We start from the raw sequence: 18,424 nt of genomic DNA on the forward strand, positions 1-18,424 counted from the left end.
GATCCTTCCAGAACCTGGACTATATCTGACTTGATGGAGGGACGGATCCTTCCAGAACCTGGACTATATCTGACTTGATGGAGGGACGGATCCTTCCAGAACCTGGACTATATCTGACTTGATGGAGGGACGGATCCTTCCAGAACCTGGACTATATCTGACTTGATGGAGGGACGGATCCTTCCAGAACCTGGACTATATCTGACTTGATGGAGGGACGGATCCTTCCAGAACCTGGACTATATCTGACTTGATGGAGGGACGGATCCTTCCAGAACCTGGACTATATCTGACCTGATGGAGGGACGGATCCTTCCAGAACCTGGACCTCAACATTAAAGCAGTGATTCAGATTCAGAAAAGGTGACTGATGCTGAGAGATGACTTCCATTTGCAGACATGGGTCACAGTAAATGGCAGGGCATCATCCACACGTGGTTTACACCCGGTGACGTCGTACGCAGGACGTGAGATCATGAGAGGATCCAGCCTACAGTTTCACAGGTTTACCATCAGTGACAAAGTGACAAGTGCAACACCTCATAGTATAAAACTGTCACTTACATGGCAGAAAGAATGAAGTGGGTCCGAATCGACTGGTTTTCCTGCTGGGAGCGAAGCAGCGCCTCCCAGAGGGCATCGGGACAAGCTTCTCTTTCAGAACATGGTCTGCATGAAGGATGGAACTTTTCTGGACGAGCTGTTTCTGTCCTCCTCTGACAACCTGTAAAACCAGCATGTAAATAAAAGGTTAAAAGACTCAACCAGAGGTTGATTAAACACATAAAATGGGTTTAGACACGTTGAAAAGATTCAGTTTCTGCAGCAGGCTTTACAATAACCTCAGGATTTTTATTACAGTCAAGACATTTGTTTGTTTGTGTGCATTTATTTCCATTAAAGACCAGAATCAAATGTTGTTCCGAAGTATTTAGAGCACGATTCTGACGTTTCCTTTGTTGATCATACTGTCATCATGTTTGGAAGCCTTTCTGCTGAAGTCAGTCATTTCTTTAGTTTTTGTCACATTATAATCCAAATAATCGGACTGCTGCCGTGCCCTGATTCAGGGTCGAGGGGTCAACCGGGCCCTGCCGTCTGAAAACCCGACCAGGTAGCTGCCCTCCCGGCTGGCTCGCCAACAGTCTGCATACGTGATGCACAGCAGAGGCCAGCGGGCGCAACCTGGAGGGGAACCAGTGCTGGAGACGACACCATCAGACATGTGACCGTTCACTAAAACCTGCTAACTGTCAGTTAAATAAAGTAAAAGCAACAACAGAATCTGCTCAAAGACGTTGAAATAGATTGTTAGAGTGAAAAACATGGGGCTTCATCTTATTAACGCCAGAAGAAAAATCAGCAAATAGAACTCAGACGTGGAACCGAGAGGTTCTAAATGTCGTCCACAATAAAAAATCTTATGTATATAATATAACATTATGAAATTACCCAAGTTTGCGTTTGTGATAAATAGTAAAAGAAAATGATAGATATATTTTAGAGGGATTTATAAAACATAATGATGATTATATATTATTTCATAAATATTTTAAAGAATGCATTATAATAAATAATAAATCATGATTGTTTCTATATATATATATATATATATATCAATCAATCAATCAAATCAAAGATACTTTATTCATTCCCGAGGGGAAATTCAGAAATGTGTGTGTGTCTGTGTGTGTGTGTGTGAACACACATAAAACGTTTATATAATTTATTGTAGGCTTCATAATAAATTTTAATCTCATTTTAACCTCATAACAATATTTTGGCAAAAAAGCAACATTTATTAATTTAAATGGAGTTTGATAGACAACTAAATCAATTAATAAACACAGATATTAATACTGTAAACTCAGACTCTATTCATGTGGAAAAAAAACATTACATTTCTATTTAAAACATTAGAAAATATCCTTGGCATAACCTGAACAGATTTGAAGTTAAAATGTTACGTTAAGTACCTTAACCAGCAGCTCCAGTCTCCAACATATTACAGTATTTGAACATTTCCGTGTTCCCGTCCACACGCTTCATCAGCAGACATGAACATGTGGCAGAAAACAGACTGTGTTGTAGCTTCAGTCTGGTCCTGCATCGGAGGTAATCGCCTCCTGCTCTGCCTGGAGCTGGAAGCTTTATTTGGTTTTTTTTTATTTATTAATTTATCTTTATTGCTAAATCATTCAGTCAAAGTATTCAACCTACATCATGACACAATCAGGAGATGCTGAAAAAACTGGATCCCTGCAGAGTTCAGCAGAGACTGAGTTTCTTTTTGAAAATTGTCTCCATACTGTTAATATTTTTTTAATTTAAATTTTAAATTTATGTCGCGTAATTTATCCAATGAGAAATAAATCTATAAATCAACTGTTTTCTGTTCAATTTATTGGCCATGTACAGATGTTGCGGGCGAGAGGTCTGGAGAGCTCTGCCCCTGCTCAGAGTGCTACAGTGTTCTTTAAGAATACACAAACAACCCTTGCCTGGCAGCACTAGTCAGAACAACTGCAAGCTTGGAGATAACAATGTAATGTTACTTCTGAGTGTTATATTTTATTATTAAACCTACATAAAATGAAACATCCTGGGTCTAATGTCTTGCTGTTCTGTATACAGCAAAATTTGGATTGTCTTCATTAAATCTTACGCCAAGGTTTTTGGAAAGTTAGCAGCCCTTGTGTACTAGGAAATGTTCCTCGGCAGTCTAAACCTATCGCAACATAACTAAGGGATAGTTAGATAGCTAGTGATCCCTAACTATTGGACTTATCAAAATATTTTAACTTAAAAGCACGTTGTTTTTTAATGTTTTACAGTGATCTGTATCATAACAATATCTCTGCCCTTTGTAACAAACCAAACTGTGAGGAAAAACAGGTAAAAATCCGTGGAGTTCTTGTCGTGGTTGGACCTACACCTTACAGATAAATGCATTGGAGGCGCATGGGAGACCCATCCAAGATGGCGGCGATGACACGCCAGCACGTACAGGCAGCGTGACGTGACGCAGCGTCTATGATCAGGACTTCCGTGTCGCCATGTTGCTTCCCTGCTTGTCAGATGAGGTAAAACCGACACCATGACTACTAGGACGCTGCTGTTGATGGGGAAACTCCGCTCTGGTCGTCCGGTGAATTTTATCATTTTATAAAACAGTAAGTTTAAAGAAGTTTAAAGCGGGTGAGAGACGGATTTACTCCTGTTAAACAGACTGACAGCTAACGCGGCTGATGCTAACAGTAGCTAACGCGGCTAATGCTAACAGCTGTTTCCTCCTCCTGACAGAAGATCAGATGAAACTGTGTTTTGGAAGGTTCCTCAGTGCGGGTCTCTGTGCGGGTCTCCGGGGTTCCCTGCAGGCTAACAGCTGTAGGGTGCGCCTGTCTTCCAGGTGGAGCTGTTAGCATCCTGAGACCATGTTGGCCCGCCTGTTCCGGCTCCACGGCCTGCTGGTGGCCTCCCACCCCTGGGAGGTGATCGTCGGGACCCTGGCTGCCACCGCCTGCCTGATGTCCATGAACACCCTGGCAAGCAGCAGCCAGATGTGCAGCTGGAACGAGTGTCCCAAAGTGGAGCAGGTGTGGATGCAGGACTCAGAGGGAAGCTGCTCGGCTGGTCTGGATGCCAAGAGGAATAAATGTTTCTGTTTCCACAGGAAGTGCCCAGCAGCGATGTGATCATTCTCACGGTGACCCGCTGCATGGCCATCATCTACATCTATTTCCAGTTTCAGAACCTCCTCCAGCTGGGATCCAAATACATCCTGGGTCCGTATTTCAGCCTGAATCTCCGGATCTGGGGGTTTTATGTGGTGAAGTGAAGTAAATCTCTGCTTCCTCTGTCTCTAAAGGCATTGCAGGGTTGTTCACCGTGTTCTCCAGCTTTGTTTTCAGCACCGTGGTCGTCCACTTCTTTGGGAAGGAGCTGACAGGCCTGAAGTAAGGTTTCCAGCTTGTCCTCTCTGGGGAGAGTTTAATGTCTTTATCAGAACTTTACTGTCATTTAAAAATGTTGTGTTTGATGATGAAATGCGTCTTTTTCCTTCCTGATCCCTCCCCTCCAGTGAAGCCCTCCCGTTCTTCCTCCTGCTGATCGATCTGTCCAAAGCCTGCACTTTGGCTAAATTCGCCCTCAGCTCGAACTCTCAGGTAGCGTGACCCGCCTGGTGGGAGGAGGCTCTGTGTGGCCGGCGAGCTGCAGGTGTGATTTGTGGTTTGCTGTGTCTGCAGGAGGAGGTGAGGGAGAACATCTCCCAGGGAATGGCCATCTTGGGCCCCACCTTCACCCTGGACGCTCTGGTGGAGTGTCTGGTAATCGGAGTCGGCACCATGTCAGGTAAAGACGAGCTGGCATTCCCCGTGAAGCTGTGGTGGGAATGTGCCGAAGTTTGGGAGAAATGCTGCGATATTTAGTCGTGCAGAAGGTGATGTCTGCATTCTCCCCTTGTTTTCCAGGTGTTCCTCAGCTGGAGATCATGTGTTGTTTCGGCTGTATGTCAGTTCTGGCCAATTACTTTGTCTTCATGACCTTCTTTCCGGCGTGCGTCTCCCTGGTCCTGGAGGTGAGGATGGTGTCGGGAATCTGGAATATTTCCAGTCTGATCGGAAGAAAATCAGAAAGGGATTTTTCTTTCTGCCGGTAGAGTCCGGATTCTGATACCAGACTTTCTGCCGGTAGAGTCCGGATTCTGATACCAGACTTTCTGCCGGTAGAGTCCGGATTCTGATACCAGACTTTCTGCCGGTAGAGTCCGGATTCTGATACCAGACTTTCTGCCGGTAGAGTCCGGATTCTGATACCAGACTTTCTGCCGGTAGAGTCCGGATTCTGATACCAGACTTTCTGCCGGTAGAGTCTGGAATCATGTTCCTAGAGTCTGGAGTTCTCCTGTCAGGATAAATGTTGATGTGCTTCCACAGTTGTCCCGGGAAAGTCGGGAAGGCCGTCCCATCTGGCAGATGAGCCAGCTAGCCCGAGTTCTGGCTGAAGAGGAGGACAACAAGCCCAACCCGGTGACCCAGCGGGTGAAAATCATCATGGTGAGAGACTCTTCCTGTATGGCCTGATGGACGGATGGCAAGCTGGTGCAGAGACAGGCCTCTCAGGACTTCCACTGTAGATCCCAGAAGTTCTGCTCGGGTTCTGACCCGGTTTCCTTATGAGACCAGGTTTAAAGCCTCTGCATCGGCTTCCCACCAGTTCCATGATCCATTCTAAAGCTGCATTAACATCAGGACCATCCGCTAGACTCGGTCCGACTGGGGGAGGATTCTGGACCGAGACCGCATCACGCTGCTCCAATCTAACACATCTAGTGGTCCCGGTGGATCAGGTCCCGGGGGTCTGGGTGGATCAGGTCCCGGCCGTCTGAGGTTCCGGGGGTCTGGGTGGATCAGGTCCCGGCCGTCTGAGGTCCCGGGGGTCTGGGTGGATCAGGTCCCGGGGGTCTGGGTGGATCAGGTCCCGGGGGTCTGGGTGGATCAGGTCCCGGCCGTCTGAGGTCCCGGGGGTCTGGGTGGATCAGGTCCCGGGGGTCTGGGTGGATCAGGTCCCGGGGGTCTGGGTGGATCAGGTCCCGGGGGTCTGGGTGGATCAGGTCCCGGGGGTCTGGGTGGAAAATTTCTGCTGTGTGAGTAAAGAATGCTTCATGGAGGACGTGTGTATGTGGTGTGTGTGTGTGTGTATGTGGTGTGTGTGTGTGTGTATGTGGTGTGTGTGTGTGTGTATGTGGTGTGTGTGCACGTGTGTGTGTGTGTGTATGTGGTGTGTGTGCACGTGTGTGTGTGTATGTGGTGTGTGTGCACGTGTGTGTGTGTGTGTGTGTGTGTGTTCTGCTGCTGCAGTCTCTGGGTCTGGCCTTGGTCCACGCCCACACTCGCCTCACATCGGAGCATCCTGGCCACAACCACACGGGGGCGGGGCCTGTTGCCGAGCGCCTGGAAGCAGCCGGAGGTCCGTTGCCGCTGAAGCTCAGCAGGTAAGCGTCCCGCTGGTCCCGGCGCTCCGTTGGCCGTGCGACGCCTCATCCTCGTGTCTCCTCCCACCAGCGTGGAGCTGGAACACGTCATCACCCTCAGCCTCGCCCTTCTCCTTGCCGTGAAGTACGTCTTCTTCGAGCGAGCAGAGACCGAGTCCTCGCTGTGTCTCAGGAGTCCCATCGGCGGCTCGTCTCCCGGCCAGAAGGACTGCTGCAGGAGGGACGCCCCGAAACCCCCCACAGGAACCCCCGTTGCCCCAGCAACCGCCGCTACGCTGTCCTCAGAGGCCGACGTCACAAACACGCAGAGAGGTAAGGCTTCTAACTGGTCTGACTGGAACCGGTCTGGCTGGAGCTGGTCTGGCTGGAGCCGGTCTGGCTGGAGCCGGTCTGGCTGGAGCCGGTCTGACTGGAGCCGGTCTGGCTGGAACCGGTCTGGCTGGAGCTGGTCTGGCTGGAGCCGGTCTGACTGGAGCCGGTCTGACTGGAGCCGGTCTGACTGGAACCGGTCTGACTGGAACCGGTCTGGCTGGAGCTGGTCTGGCTGGAGCCGGTCTGGCTGGAGCTGGTCTGACTGGAGCCGGTCTGACTGGAACCGGTCTGACTGGAACCGGTCTGGCTGGAGCCGGTCTGGCTGGAGCCGGTCTGGCTGGAGCCGGTCTGACTGGAGCCGGTCTGACTGGAGCCGGTCTGACTGGAACCGGTCTGACTGGAACCGGTCTGACTGGAGCCGGTCTGACTGGAGCCGGTCTGACTGGAGCCGGTCTGACTGGAACCGGTCTGACTGGAGCCGGTCTGACTGGAGCTGGAACCGGTCTGACTGGAGCCGGTCTGACTGGAGCTGGAACCGGTCTGACTGGAGCCGGTCTGACTGGAGCTGGAACCGGTCTGACTGGAGCCGGTCTGACTGGAGCTGGAGCCGGTCTGACTGGAGCCGGTCTGACTGCAGCCGGTCTGACTGGAGCTGGAGCCGGTCTGACTGGAGCTGGAGCCGGTCTGACTGGAGCCGGTCTGACTGGAACCGGTCTGACTGGAGCTGGTCTGACTGGAGCCGGTCTGACTGGAGCCGGTCTGACTGGAGCCGGTCTGACTGGAACCGGTCTGACTGGAACCGGTCTGACTGGAGCCGGTCTGACTGGAGCCGGTCTGACTGGAACCGGTCTGACTGGAACCGGTCTGACTGGAGCTGGAACCGGTCTGACTGGAGCCGGTCTGACTGGAGCCGGTCTGACTGGAGCCGGTCTGACTGGAGCTGGAACCGGTCTGGCTGGAACCGGTCTGACTGCAGCCGGTCTGACTGGAGCTGGAACCGGTCTGACTGGAACCGGTCTGACTGGAGCCGGTCTGACTGGAGCCGGTCTGACTGGAACCGGTCTGACTGGAGCCGGTCTGACTGGAGCCGGTCTGACTGGAACCGGTCTGACTGGAACCGGTCTGACTGGAGCCGGTCTGACTGGAGCTGGTCTGACTGGAGCCGGTCTGACTGGAGCTGGAACCGGTCTGGCTGGAACCGGTCTGACTGGAGCTGGAACCGGTCTGACTGGAGCCGGTCTGACTGGAGCTGGTCTGACTGGAGCTGGTCTGACTGGAACCGGTCTGACTGGAGCTGGTCTGACTGGAACCGGTCTGACTGGAGCCGGTCTGACTGGAGCTGGTCTGACTGGAGCTGGTCTGACTGGAGCCGGTCTGACTGGAGCCGGTCTGACTGGAGCTGGTCTGACTGGAGCTGGAACCGGTCTGACTGGAACCGGTCTGACTGGAGCTGGAACCGGTCTGGCTGGAACCGGTCTGACTGGAACCGGTCTGACTGGAGCTGGAGCCGGTCTGACTGGAGCCGGTCTGACTGGAGCTGGAGCCGGTCTGACTGGAGCCGGTCTGACTGGAGCCGGTCTGACTGGAACCGGTCTGGCTGGAACCGGTCTGACTGGAGCTGGAACCGGTCTGACTGGAGCTGGAGCCGGTCTGACTGGAGCCGGTCTGACTGGAGCCGGTCTGACTGGAACCGGTCTGACTGGAACCGGTCTGACTGGAACCGGTCTGACTGGAGCCGGTCTGACTGGAACCGGTCTGACTGGAACCGGTCTGACTGGAACCGGTCTGACTGGAACCGGTCTGACTGGAGCTGGTCTGACTGGAGCTGGTCTGACTGGAGCTGGTCTGACTGGAGCCGGTCTGACTGGAGCTGGAACCGGTCTGACTGGAACCGGTCTGACTGGAACCAGAACCGGTCTGGCTGGAACCGGTCTGACTGGAGCTGGAACCGGTCTGGCTGGAACCGGTCTGACTGGAGCTGGAACCGGTCTGACTGGAGCCGGTCTGACTGGAGCCGGTCTGACTGGAGCCGGTCTGACTGGAACCGGTCTGACTGGAACCGGAACCGGTCTGGCTGGAACCGGTCTGACTGGAGCTGGAACCGGTCTGGCTGGAACCGGTCTGACTGGAGCTGGAACCGGTCTGGCTGGAACCGGTCTGACTGGAGCCGGTCTGACTGGAACCGGTCTGACTGGAACCGGAACCGGTCTGACTGGAGCTGGAACCGGTCTGACTGGAGCCGGTCTGACTGGAGCTGGAGCCGGTCTGACTGGAGCTGGTCTGACTGGAACCGGTCTGACTGGAACCGGTCTGACTGGAGCTGGAACCGGTCTGACTGGAGCTGGAACCGGTCTGACTGGAGCTGGAACCGGTCTGGCTGGAACCGGTCTGACTGGAACCGGTCTGACTGGAGCTGGAACCGGTCTGACTGGAGCTGGAACCGGTCTGGCTGGAACCGGTCTGGCTGGAACCGGTCTGACTGGAGCTGGAACCGGTCTGGCTGGAACCGGTCTGACTGGAGCCGGTCTGACTGGAGCCGGTCTGACTGGAGCCGGTCTGACTGGAACCGGTCTGACTGGAACCGGTCTGACTGGAGCTGGAACCGGTCTGACTGGAGCTGGTCTGACTGGAACCGGTCTGACTGGAGCTGGAACCGGTCTGACTGGAGCTGGAACCGGTCTGGCTGGAACCGGTCTGGCTGGAACCGGTCTGACTGGAACCGGTCTGACTGGAACCGGTCTGACTGGAGCTGGTCTGGCTGGAACCGGTCTGACTGGAACCGGTCTGACTGGAACCGGTCTGACTGGAGCTGGAACCGGTCTGGCTGGAACCGGTCTGACTGGAGCTGGAACCGGTCTGGCTGGAACCGGTCTAACTGGAACCGGTCTGACTGGAGCCGGTCTGACTGGAACCGGTCTGACTGGAACCGGTCTGACTGGAACCGGTCTGACTGGAACCGGTCTGACTGGAGCTGGAACCGGTCTGACTGGAGCCGGTCTGACTGGAGCTGGTCTGACTGGAGCTGGTCTGACTGGAGCCGGTCTGACTGGAGCTGGAACCGGTCTGGCTGGAACCGGTCTGACTGGAACCGGTCTGACTGGAGCTGGAACCGGTCTGACTGGAGCCGGTCTGACTGGAGCCGGTCTGACTGGAGCCGGTCTGACTGGAGCTGGTCTGACTGGAGCTGGTCTGACTGGAACCGGTCTGACTGGAACCGGTCTGACTGGAGCCGGTCTGACTGGAGCTGGTCTGACTGGAGCTGGTCTGACTGGAACCGGTCTGACTGGAACCGGTCTGACTGGAGCTGGTCTGACTGGAGCCGGTCTGACTGGAGCTGGAACCGGTCTGACTGGAGCCGGTCTGACTGGAACCGGTCTGACTGGAACCGGTCTGACTGGAGCCGGTCTGACTGGAGCTGGTCTGACTGGAACCGGTCTGACTGGAACCGGTCTGACTGGAGCCGGTCTGACTGGAGCCGGTCTGACTGGAGCCGGTCTGACTGGAGCCGGTCTGACTGGAGCTGGTCTGACTGGAGCTGGTCTGACTGGAGCTGGTCTGACTGGAACCGGTCTGACTGGAACCGGTCTGACTGGAGCTGGAACCGGTCTGACTGGAGCCGGTCTGACTGGAGCCGGTCTGACTGGAGCTGGTCTGACTGGAGCTGGTCTGACTGGAGCCGGTCTGACTGGAGCTGGTCTGACTGGAGCTGGAACCGGTCTGACTGGAACCGGTCTGACTGGAACCGGTCTGACTGGAGCTGGAACCGGTCTGGCTGGAACCGGTCTGACTGGAGCTGGAACCGGTCTGACTGGAGCTGGAGCCGGTCTGACTGGAGCCGGTCTGACTGGAGCCGGTCTGACTGGAGCCGGTCTGACTGGAGCCGGTCTGACTGGAACCGGTCTGACTGGAACCGGTCTGACTGGAGCTGGAACCGGTCTGACTGGAGCCGGTCTGACTGGAGCCGGTCTGACTGGAGCTGGTCTGACTGGAGCCGGTCTGACTGGAGCTGGAACCGGTCTGACTGGAACCGGTCTGACTGGAACCGGAACCGGTCTGGCTGGAACCGGTCTGACTGGAGCTGGAACCGGTCTGGCTGGAACCGGTCTGACTGGAGCTGGAGCCGGTCTGACTGGAGCCGGTCTGACTGGAGCCGGTCTGACTGGAGCCGGTCTGACTGGAACCGGTCTGACTGGAACCGGAACCGGTCTGGCTGGAACCGGTCTGACTGGAGCTGGAACCGGTCTGACTGGAGCCGGTCTGACTGGAGCCGGTCTGACTGGAGCTGGTCTGACTGGAACCGGTCTGACTGGAGCCGGTCTGACTGGAACCGGTCTGACTGGAGCTGGTCTGACTGGAACCGGTCTGACTGGAACCGGTCTGACTGGAGCTGGAACCGGTCTGACTGGAGCTGGAACCGGTCTGACTGGAGCTGGAACCGGTCTGACTGGAGCTGGTCTGACTGGAGCTGGTCTGACTGGAGCTGGTCTGACTGGAACCGGTCTGACTGGAGCCGGTCTGACTGGAGCTGGAACCGGTCTGACTGGAACCGGTCTGACTGGAACCGGTCTGACTGGAACCGGTCTGACTGGAGCTGGAACCGGTCTGACTGGAGCTGGACCCGGTCTGGCTGGAACCGGTCTGACTGGAACCGGTCTGACTGGAGCTGGAACCGGTCTGACTGGAGCTGGAACCGGTCTGGCTGGAACCGGTCTGACTGGAGCTGGAACCGGTCTGGCTGGAACCGGTCTGACTGGAGCCGGTCTGACTGGAGCCGGTCTGACTGGAGCCGGTCTGACTGGAACCGGTCTGACTGGAACCGGTCTGACTGGAGCTGGAACCGGTCTGACTGGAGCTGGAACCGGTCTGGCTGGAACCGGTCTGACTGGAGCTGGTCTGACTGGAACCGGTCTGACTGGAGCTGGAACCGGTCTGGCTGGAACCGGTCTGACTGGAACCGGTCTGACTGGAGCTGGAACCGGTCTGACTGGAGCTGGTCTGACTGGAGCTGGTCTGACTGGAACCGGTCTGACTGGAGCTGGTCTGGCTGGAACCGGTCTGACTGGAACCGGTCTGACTGGAGCTGGAACCGGTCTGACTGGAGCTGGAACCGGTCTGGCTGGAACCGGTCTGACTGGAGCTGGAACCGGTCTGACTGGAGCTGGAACCGGTCTGACTGGAGCTGGAACCGGTCTGACTGGAGCTGGAACCGGTCTGGCTGGAGCTGGAACCGGTCTGACTGGAGCTGGTCTGACTGGAGCTGGAACCGGTCTGACTGGAACCGGTCTGACTGGAACCGGTCTGACTGGAGCTGGAACCGGTCTGACTGGAGCTGGAACCGGTCTGACTGGAGCTGGAACCGGTCTGACTGGAACCGGTCTGACTGGAGCTGGAACCGGTCTGACTGGAGCTGGAACCGGTCTGGCTGGAACCGGTCTGGCTGGAACCGGTCTGACTGGAGCTGGTCTGACTGGAACCGGTCTGACTGGAGCTGGAACCGGTCTGGCTGGAACCGGTCTGACTGGAGCTGGAACCGGTCTGACTGGAACCGGTCTGGCTGGAACCGGTCTGACTGGAGCTGGAACCGGTCTGACTGGAGCTGGTCTGACTGGAACCGGTCTGACTGGAGCTGGTCTGACTGGAGCCGGTCTGACTGGAACCGGTCTGACTGGAACCGGTCTGACTGGAGCTGGAACCGGTCTGACTGGAGCTGGTCTGACTGGAACCGGTCTGACTGGAGCCGGTCTGACTGGAGCTGGAGCCGGTCTGACTGGAGCTGGAACCGGTCTGACTGGAGCTGGAACCGGTCTGGCTGGAACCGGTCTGACTGGAGCTGGAACCGGTCTGGCTGGAACCGGTCTGACTGGAGCTGGAACCGGTCTGGAGCGACGCAGTCCAGTCTGAAGCGAAGAAGAAACGATGTCGTCAGATAAAATCTGGAGAGTTCGTGTCCGTCACCTCGGATCAGTCGAGGCTGTCGCGGCGTGTTGACATGAACCGAGTCGGGAACAAAATCTGGTTTTAATGGTTTTTATTTCCTGTGAACTGGGAATGTTCCAGCTGGACATTCCCAGTTTCTGTCGTATCGGGAGGTTTTCCCGTCAGGATGAAGGCAGCAGCGTTCCGAGCAGCGTGCGTCACGTTCCAGACGTGTTCGGGGTCATCACAGACCAAAAGTAACATGTTTCAAACTCAGTTATTTTGTTCATTTCAAGGCCAGAAAAACTGCTTCTCTTCACGCTCTGAATACATTGTAACGAGGAAACGAGCCCCCTGCTGGGAATCAAACGTCCGGCCTGAGGGCAGATCTACACAACACAAACTGTGATGTGTGAGTGGTAATGCAAATGGAATAAATATTATAAATCATCAAATTATTATTTGTTAGTCAGTTGTGAGAAGTAAAAATATCAAAATTGTTAAAAATAATTTTTAAAAAAAATGAAGTAAATGAAATAAATATCTGAATATAATATGCAATATAAAACATAAAAATATCTCAATTGTGTTAATTTTAAAAAATGTACAAAAATATCAATAAAATAACAAATAAAAGAATGTAATCTGAAATATAAAATGTTAAAATCTCTAAATTATGTTAAAAATATTTTTTTAAAAATGAAGTTAAAAAATACAAGTAAAATAATAATTATATGAATATAATATAAAACATAAAAATATCCAAATTATGTGAAAAATATTTTTTTAAAAATGAAGTCGGAAAATGTTAATTTTAAGAATATAATATAAATGAAATATAAAATGTAAAAATATCCTATGTTCAAAATAATTTTTTAATTATGAAGTAAAAAATATTAAAATAAATATTATATGAATATAACATAAACAAAAATATCTAAAAGTATAAAATAATCACATTAAAGTAATAATTCTGAGTGAAAATGTGGTTAAAAAGTGGAACTGTGAGTGAGCGCCACGTTGCAGCCGCCGCCGCCGCGTTGCAGCCTTGAGACGATGCAGGTCAGAGTTCCTGCAGGGAAACATTTTAACGTAACACGCGTTGCAGAATGTTGCAGGTCCGGGACGCCTTGTTCCTGGCAGTTCCCGGCAGACATGATAAAATCTGACTTCTCTGCTACAGCGGCGACGATGACGGCGATGGAAAGCGACCTCCACGCCTTCACGGCTCCTCCCAGTTGCCAGTCGGAGCCGCGCTCGCTGGAGGAGTGTATGGCCATCCTCTCCGATCCTCAGGTACGTCACCGCTCACCTGGTCGCTGTCTGGCGCTCTTGGTGGCTTTTTCACGGCGTTGTGGCGTTTTCTAGAGAGGTCCGCAGATGCTCAGCGACGCCGAGGTCATGAAGCTGGTGGCGTCCTCGAAGATCCTGAACTACAAGCTGGAAACGGTCCTGGAGACTCCGGAGAGGGGCGTGGCCATCCGGAGGGAGATGCTGGCGCCGAAACTTCCCGTTTCCTCTGCGCTGACCTTCCTGCCTTATAAGGACTATGACTACGCCAAGGTTGCCGCCGCCGCCGCCGCCGCCGCCGCCACGTCTGCTCCTTCCTGCGTTTAACCGTCTTCTGTCCTGCAGGTGATGGGCACCTGCTGCGAGAACGTCATTGGCTACATGCCGGTGCCCGTGGGCGTGGCCGGCCCGCTCCTGCTGGACAGGAAGTCGTTTCACATCCCCATGGCGACCACAGAGGGTTGCCTGGTCGCCAGCACCAACCGAGGATGCAGGGCTCTGGCTGTACGTCTGGAACTTCCCCTTGTTGGTTGGTTTGTTTGTTTGTACTGACACCGCCGTTTTCCCGTTCAGCTGAGCGGCGGCTGCAGCAGCAGGATCCTAGCTGACGGCATGACGCGGGGTCCTGTGGTGAGGCTGCCCTCGGCGTGCCGGGCTGCCGAGGTCAAACTCTGGCTGGAGACCTCAGAGGGATTCGCCGTGGTCAAAGAGGCTTTCGACGAGACCAGCAGGTGAGGAGCGGCGCTGTGGTTGGCTTCAGGAGCGGCGCTGTGGTCAGGTTACAGGTGATAAAGGAGTGTGTTCACTCCACAGGTTTGCTCGTCTGGAGAAGCTGCAGGTGTGTGTGGCTGGAAGAAACCTCTACATCCGCTTCCAGTCTCAGACGGGAGACGCCATGGGCATGAACATGATCTCCAAGGTACGCTAGCGCTGCTCGATTACGACAAAAATTATAATCACTATTATTCTGACTGAAATTGAGATCTGGATTATTTAACACAATCATCCAGTATTTATAAACAACGCTGCGCGTCGTGGTGTTCTGGACTCCGTGTCGTGCATTATAACCGTCTAATGTACGGTTCCGAGTTGTTTAATCTGCTTTTACCACTTATATAGGAACTATTTTACGTTGGCCTGGATGTACGTTTTATACCAAACAACCGCTGTCAGGCTGCAGCACGTTTCTCTCATTCACCTGTTAAAAGACAGCTGATCTGAACCAGCTGGTTAACGCGTTGCTATGGTAACGCCCCGTAACGGAGGGATATTACAGTGTTTAACTGGCCGAAATATGTATAGGAAAATAATGCAGCCAGTTGTCACTGACAATGGTATAAACTATGTTTAGGTGAACTTCCACAACCTACTGCAGTTATTCTACATTGACCTGCAGCCGGAGCCGACTGAGACTGGCCGCCTGGGAGTGCTTTAGGACGGGAGAGGCTCCCGCTGCTCCTTCCTTACAGTAACTGCAGAACAATATGTGCCTTCAAGTCAGTCGCCAAAACACCAGAAAAGTCTCTAATAACTCCAGTAAAAGCTGCTAGATTTGTCGCTTTTAACAAAAAAAGTCTCCAGATTTAGCGAGAAAGTCTCCAAGTTGGCAACAGTGTCTGAATGAAAGCAAAGCGGCTGTGGGAGGAGTTTACAGCACAGCGCTGCAACGCCAGAGACGCTCGATTAGCAGCTGAAGACAGCAGGAGAGGAAACTGCAGAGAGAAAAATAATCACACCCTTTTATTTTTATCATCGTTGAAAACCCAGATCGTACTGAGATTAAAACCCGATTAGCCTTAAGGTATGGGCAACATTCCAGCGAGCGGGAATGCGTGACGTGTTTGTGTGTCCCATCGGCTACAGGGTACGGAGAAAGCTCTGCACAGGCTGCAGCAGCAGTTCCCGGACGTGGAGGTGCTGTCGGTCAGCGGGAACTACTGCACCGACAAGAAGGCTGCCGCTATCAACTGGATCCTGGGCAGAGGGAAGTCCGCCGTGTGTGAGGCCACGATTCCCGCCAAGGTGGTCAGAGAGGTAAACTCTCGGGAATTCTGCTGTAAGTCGGGACTTTTCTGCCGTTTTTCACGGCGCTCTGTGTTTGTGACACACCTGCAGGTGCTGAAGACCAGCACGACTGCCATGGTGGAGCTGAACATCAGTAAGAACCTGGTGGGATCGGCCATGGCGGGCAGTGTCGGAGGCTTTAACGCTCACGCCGCCAACATCGTCACGGCCATCTACATTGCCTGTGGGCAGGTACTGGAGCAGTTTTGGCCTCTGCAGCGGGTTTCAGATTCATCAGAATGAAAAATGAACGCATCAGGATGAAGAGATGAAATAAACTTTGTGAATGAAGGAAGACGTTAATGAAGAACGTTTAACAGACTTATTCTGTACCTTCTCCTGAAATTAAACATGTAAAGTGCAAGGAGCTTTTTGGGATTTCAGGAATGACAGCCGATGTAGTTTAAGGTCCTCTGATAGTCATGAATATCACCCAACCTAATAACTAAATGTTGAGGTGATTGTTGTGAACTCATTTTGTTGCTGGATGATATTTTATATGTGATTGGGGACAAGAGAAGACAAGCTGCGGCCCTTTTTACTGACTCAGAGCGAGGCGTCTTTTCTTTTTGGTCAGGCACTGTCGTGGACAATCGGGAGGTCCTCGTTAACCGAGCTAGTATGAACTAGCATAACTTAAGTCAGTTAAGGAAAAAGTGGGAAATGTTTCAGTGTGTGTAAAAGTGAGATATTGTTATATTATTCCAAACTCTTACAGATATGTTAAGAGAGAGAAAGAAGCTCAGTGTATCAGGAAATGTCCCTCAGCAGTCTAAACCTATAGCAGCATAACTAAGGGATGCTAACCATCCCTAGCTATAGGACTTATCAAAAAGATAAGTCTTCAGCCTAGTCTTAAAGGTGGGGAGGGTGTCTGCTTCCCTAACACTAACTGGGAGCTTATTCCATAAGAGAGGGGCCTGATAACCAAAGGCTCTGCCTCCTGCTCGGCTCTTTGAGACTCTAGGAACCACAAGTAAGCCTGCAGTCTGCGAACGAAGTACTCTGCTTGGTATATAAGGAACTATGAGGTCTTTGATATATAGTGGTGCCTGGTTGTGGAGGGCTTTATATGTAAGGAGAAGGATTTTAAATTCTATTCTAGATTCAACAGGCAGCCAATGAAGAGAGTCTAAAACAGGAGAAATATGATCTCTCCTGCTGGTTCTGGTCAGGACTCTGGTTGCAGAATTCTGGATCAGCTGAAGGCTTTTCAGGGCATATTTAGGACAGCCCAGTAATAGAGAGTTACAGTAATCTAGTCTCGAAGTAACAAAAGCGTGAACCAGTTTTTCTGCATCACTCCGAGACAGAATGTCCCTAATTTTGGCTATATTACGTAAATGAAAGAAGGCTGTTTTAGTAACCTGCTTAATATGTGGGCCAAAGGACAGGTCAGGGTCAAATATTACTCCAAGGTTTCTCACTGTAGCACTGGAAGCTAAAGTAATGCCATCCAGGTTCATTACAAAACCGGAAAATTTAGCTCTGAGTTTTTCAGATCCAAAGAGAATTACTTCAGTCTTATCTGAGTTTAAGAGGAGAAAATATCTCGACATCTAAGGCTGATTTGTTTCATCTGCTTTAAAGGATAAGTATATCTGAGTATCATCTGCATAACAATGAAAGTTTATTCCATGTTGTCTAATAATTTTGCCTAAAGGGAGCATATATAGCATGAAGAGTATTGGTCCAAGTACAGAACCTTGAGGAACTCCATGACTTACTGTAGTTTGTGAGGAAGTCATGGCATGGTCCAACACAAGTCAGAAACCGCATTGAGTCATGTATCAGTGGACTTTACTGATGACGTTTCAGGACCCGGCGCAGACGGTGGGGAGCTGCAGCTGCATCACCCAGATGGAGTGTGCAGGTCCAGATCGGGAGGACCTGTACATCAGCTGCACCATGCCCTCAATAGAGCTGGGAACAGTGGGAGGAGGCACCAACCTGCCGCCACAGCAGGCCTGTCTGCAGGTAACCTGGGATGGATTTAGGTTACAACGTAAGCGCGACACAAGAAAGTTTGAGTTTATTTAAAATGAGTTAAAGCAAATCTATCTTTTCAGATGCTCGGTGTCGCTGGTCCCAACCAGCCGGGTGAGAACGCCCGTCAGCTGGCCCGTGTGGTGTGTGCCACGGTCCTGGCCGGGGAGCTCTCCCTGATGGCTGCGCTGGCGGCTGGACACCTCGTCAAGAGTCACATGACCCACAACAGGTGGGACGTTTACCTTCATCACCTGGGAAAACGTTCACGTTGGCCAGCTGTTTGACTTTGTGTTTCCCTGCAGATCCAAAACAAACCTGTCGACGGCGTAGACCTGTCGATGGTCCACAGTGGTTCTGATGCACAGCCAACTCCTGGACCTGCTAACGGTTAGCAGCTAACCGGTGCCATTTACTAGAATCTAACATAGTTAGAACCAGAGTATCCTCCGGTCCTGATCCTGACCTTCCAGCTGAGCCAACGAGGAAGTCTGGTTGATAAAACCCACCTTGCTGCACACGTCTGGGAGTGTCTCCAGAAGGCCAAAGTGAAGAACTTTTACATGTGGAATCATCAGTTAACACTAATCTCCTGCCAAAGCTTCTACAGATTGTTGTTCCGTGTTCCTGTCGTGTTCTCCAGACCGCCTGGTTACAGAAGTTACTATTTTTTACTTGCTGTCCAGAAGTATTAAAGTTAATTTATGAGGGATGTTGAAATCACCGTCTACAGATCATGTTGAAGTGTCCTTACGTGCAGCGCGTCTCGCCACGCTGCAGCTAGAATATTCAATTTGTCTTATTTAAAGAATAAAACACCATGATGCTGTTCCGTGTCTGTTTTTGTTCCAACTCCAACAA

At 52.2% G+C, this 18,424-nt stretch overlaps 1 protein-coding gene across 1 annotated transcript; it reads left to right on the plus strand.

Moving 5' to 3' along the window:
- Nucleotides 1-3,037: 3,037 nt before the first annotated feature.
- On the plus strand, nucleotides 3,038-18,381 carry LOC306768718 (3-hydroxy-3-methylglutaryl-coenzyme A reductase-like). Its single transcript, XM_079257135.1, has 20 exons — nucleotides 3,038-3,173; nucleotides 3,410-3,596; nucleotides 3,674-3,785; nucleotides 3,869-3,956; nucleotides 4,082-4,166; nucleotides 4,248-4,353; nucleotides 4,473-4,579; nucleotides 4,938-5,057; nucleotides 5,862-5,995; nucleotides 6,066-6,307; nucleotides 13,407-13,519; nucleotides 13,592-13,786; nucleotides 13,859-14,017; nucleotides 14,087-14,244; nucleotides 14,327-14,432; nucleotides 15,377-15,547; nucleotides 15,629-15,769; nucleotides 17,396-17,554; nucleotides 17,647-17,795; nucleotides 17,869-18,381. The coding sequence occupies exons 2-20, from the start codon at nucleotides 3,435-3,437 to the stop codon at nucleotides 17,894-17,896; spliced, it is 2,535 nt and encodes an 844-aa protein (XP_079113261.1). The 5' UTR covers nucleotides 3,038-3,173; nucleotides 3,410-3,434; the 3' UTR covers nucleotides 17,897-18,381.
- The last annotated feature ends 43 nt before the right edge of the window (nucleotides 18,382-18,424 follow it).

The sequence above is a fragment of the Telmatherina bonti genome (assembly GCF_933228915.1).
Source record: "Telmatherina bonti genome assembly, chromosome: 17".
Classification (NCBI taxonomy): Eukaryota; Metazoa; Chordata; class Actinopteri; order Atheriniformes; family Telmatherinidae; genus Telmatherina; species Telmatherina bonti.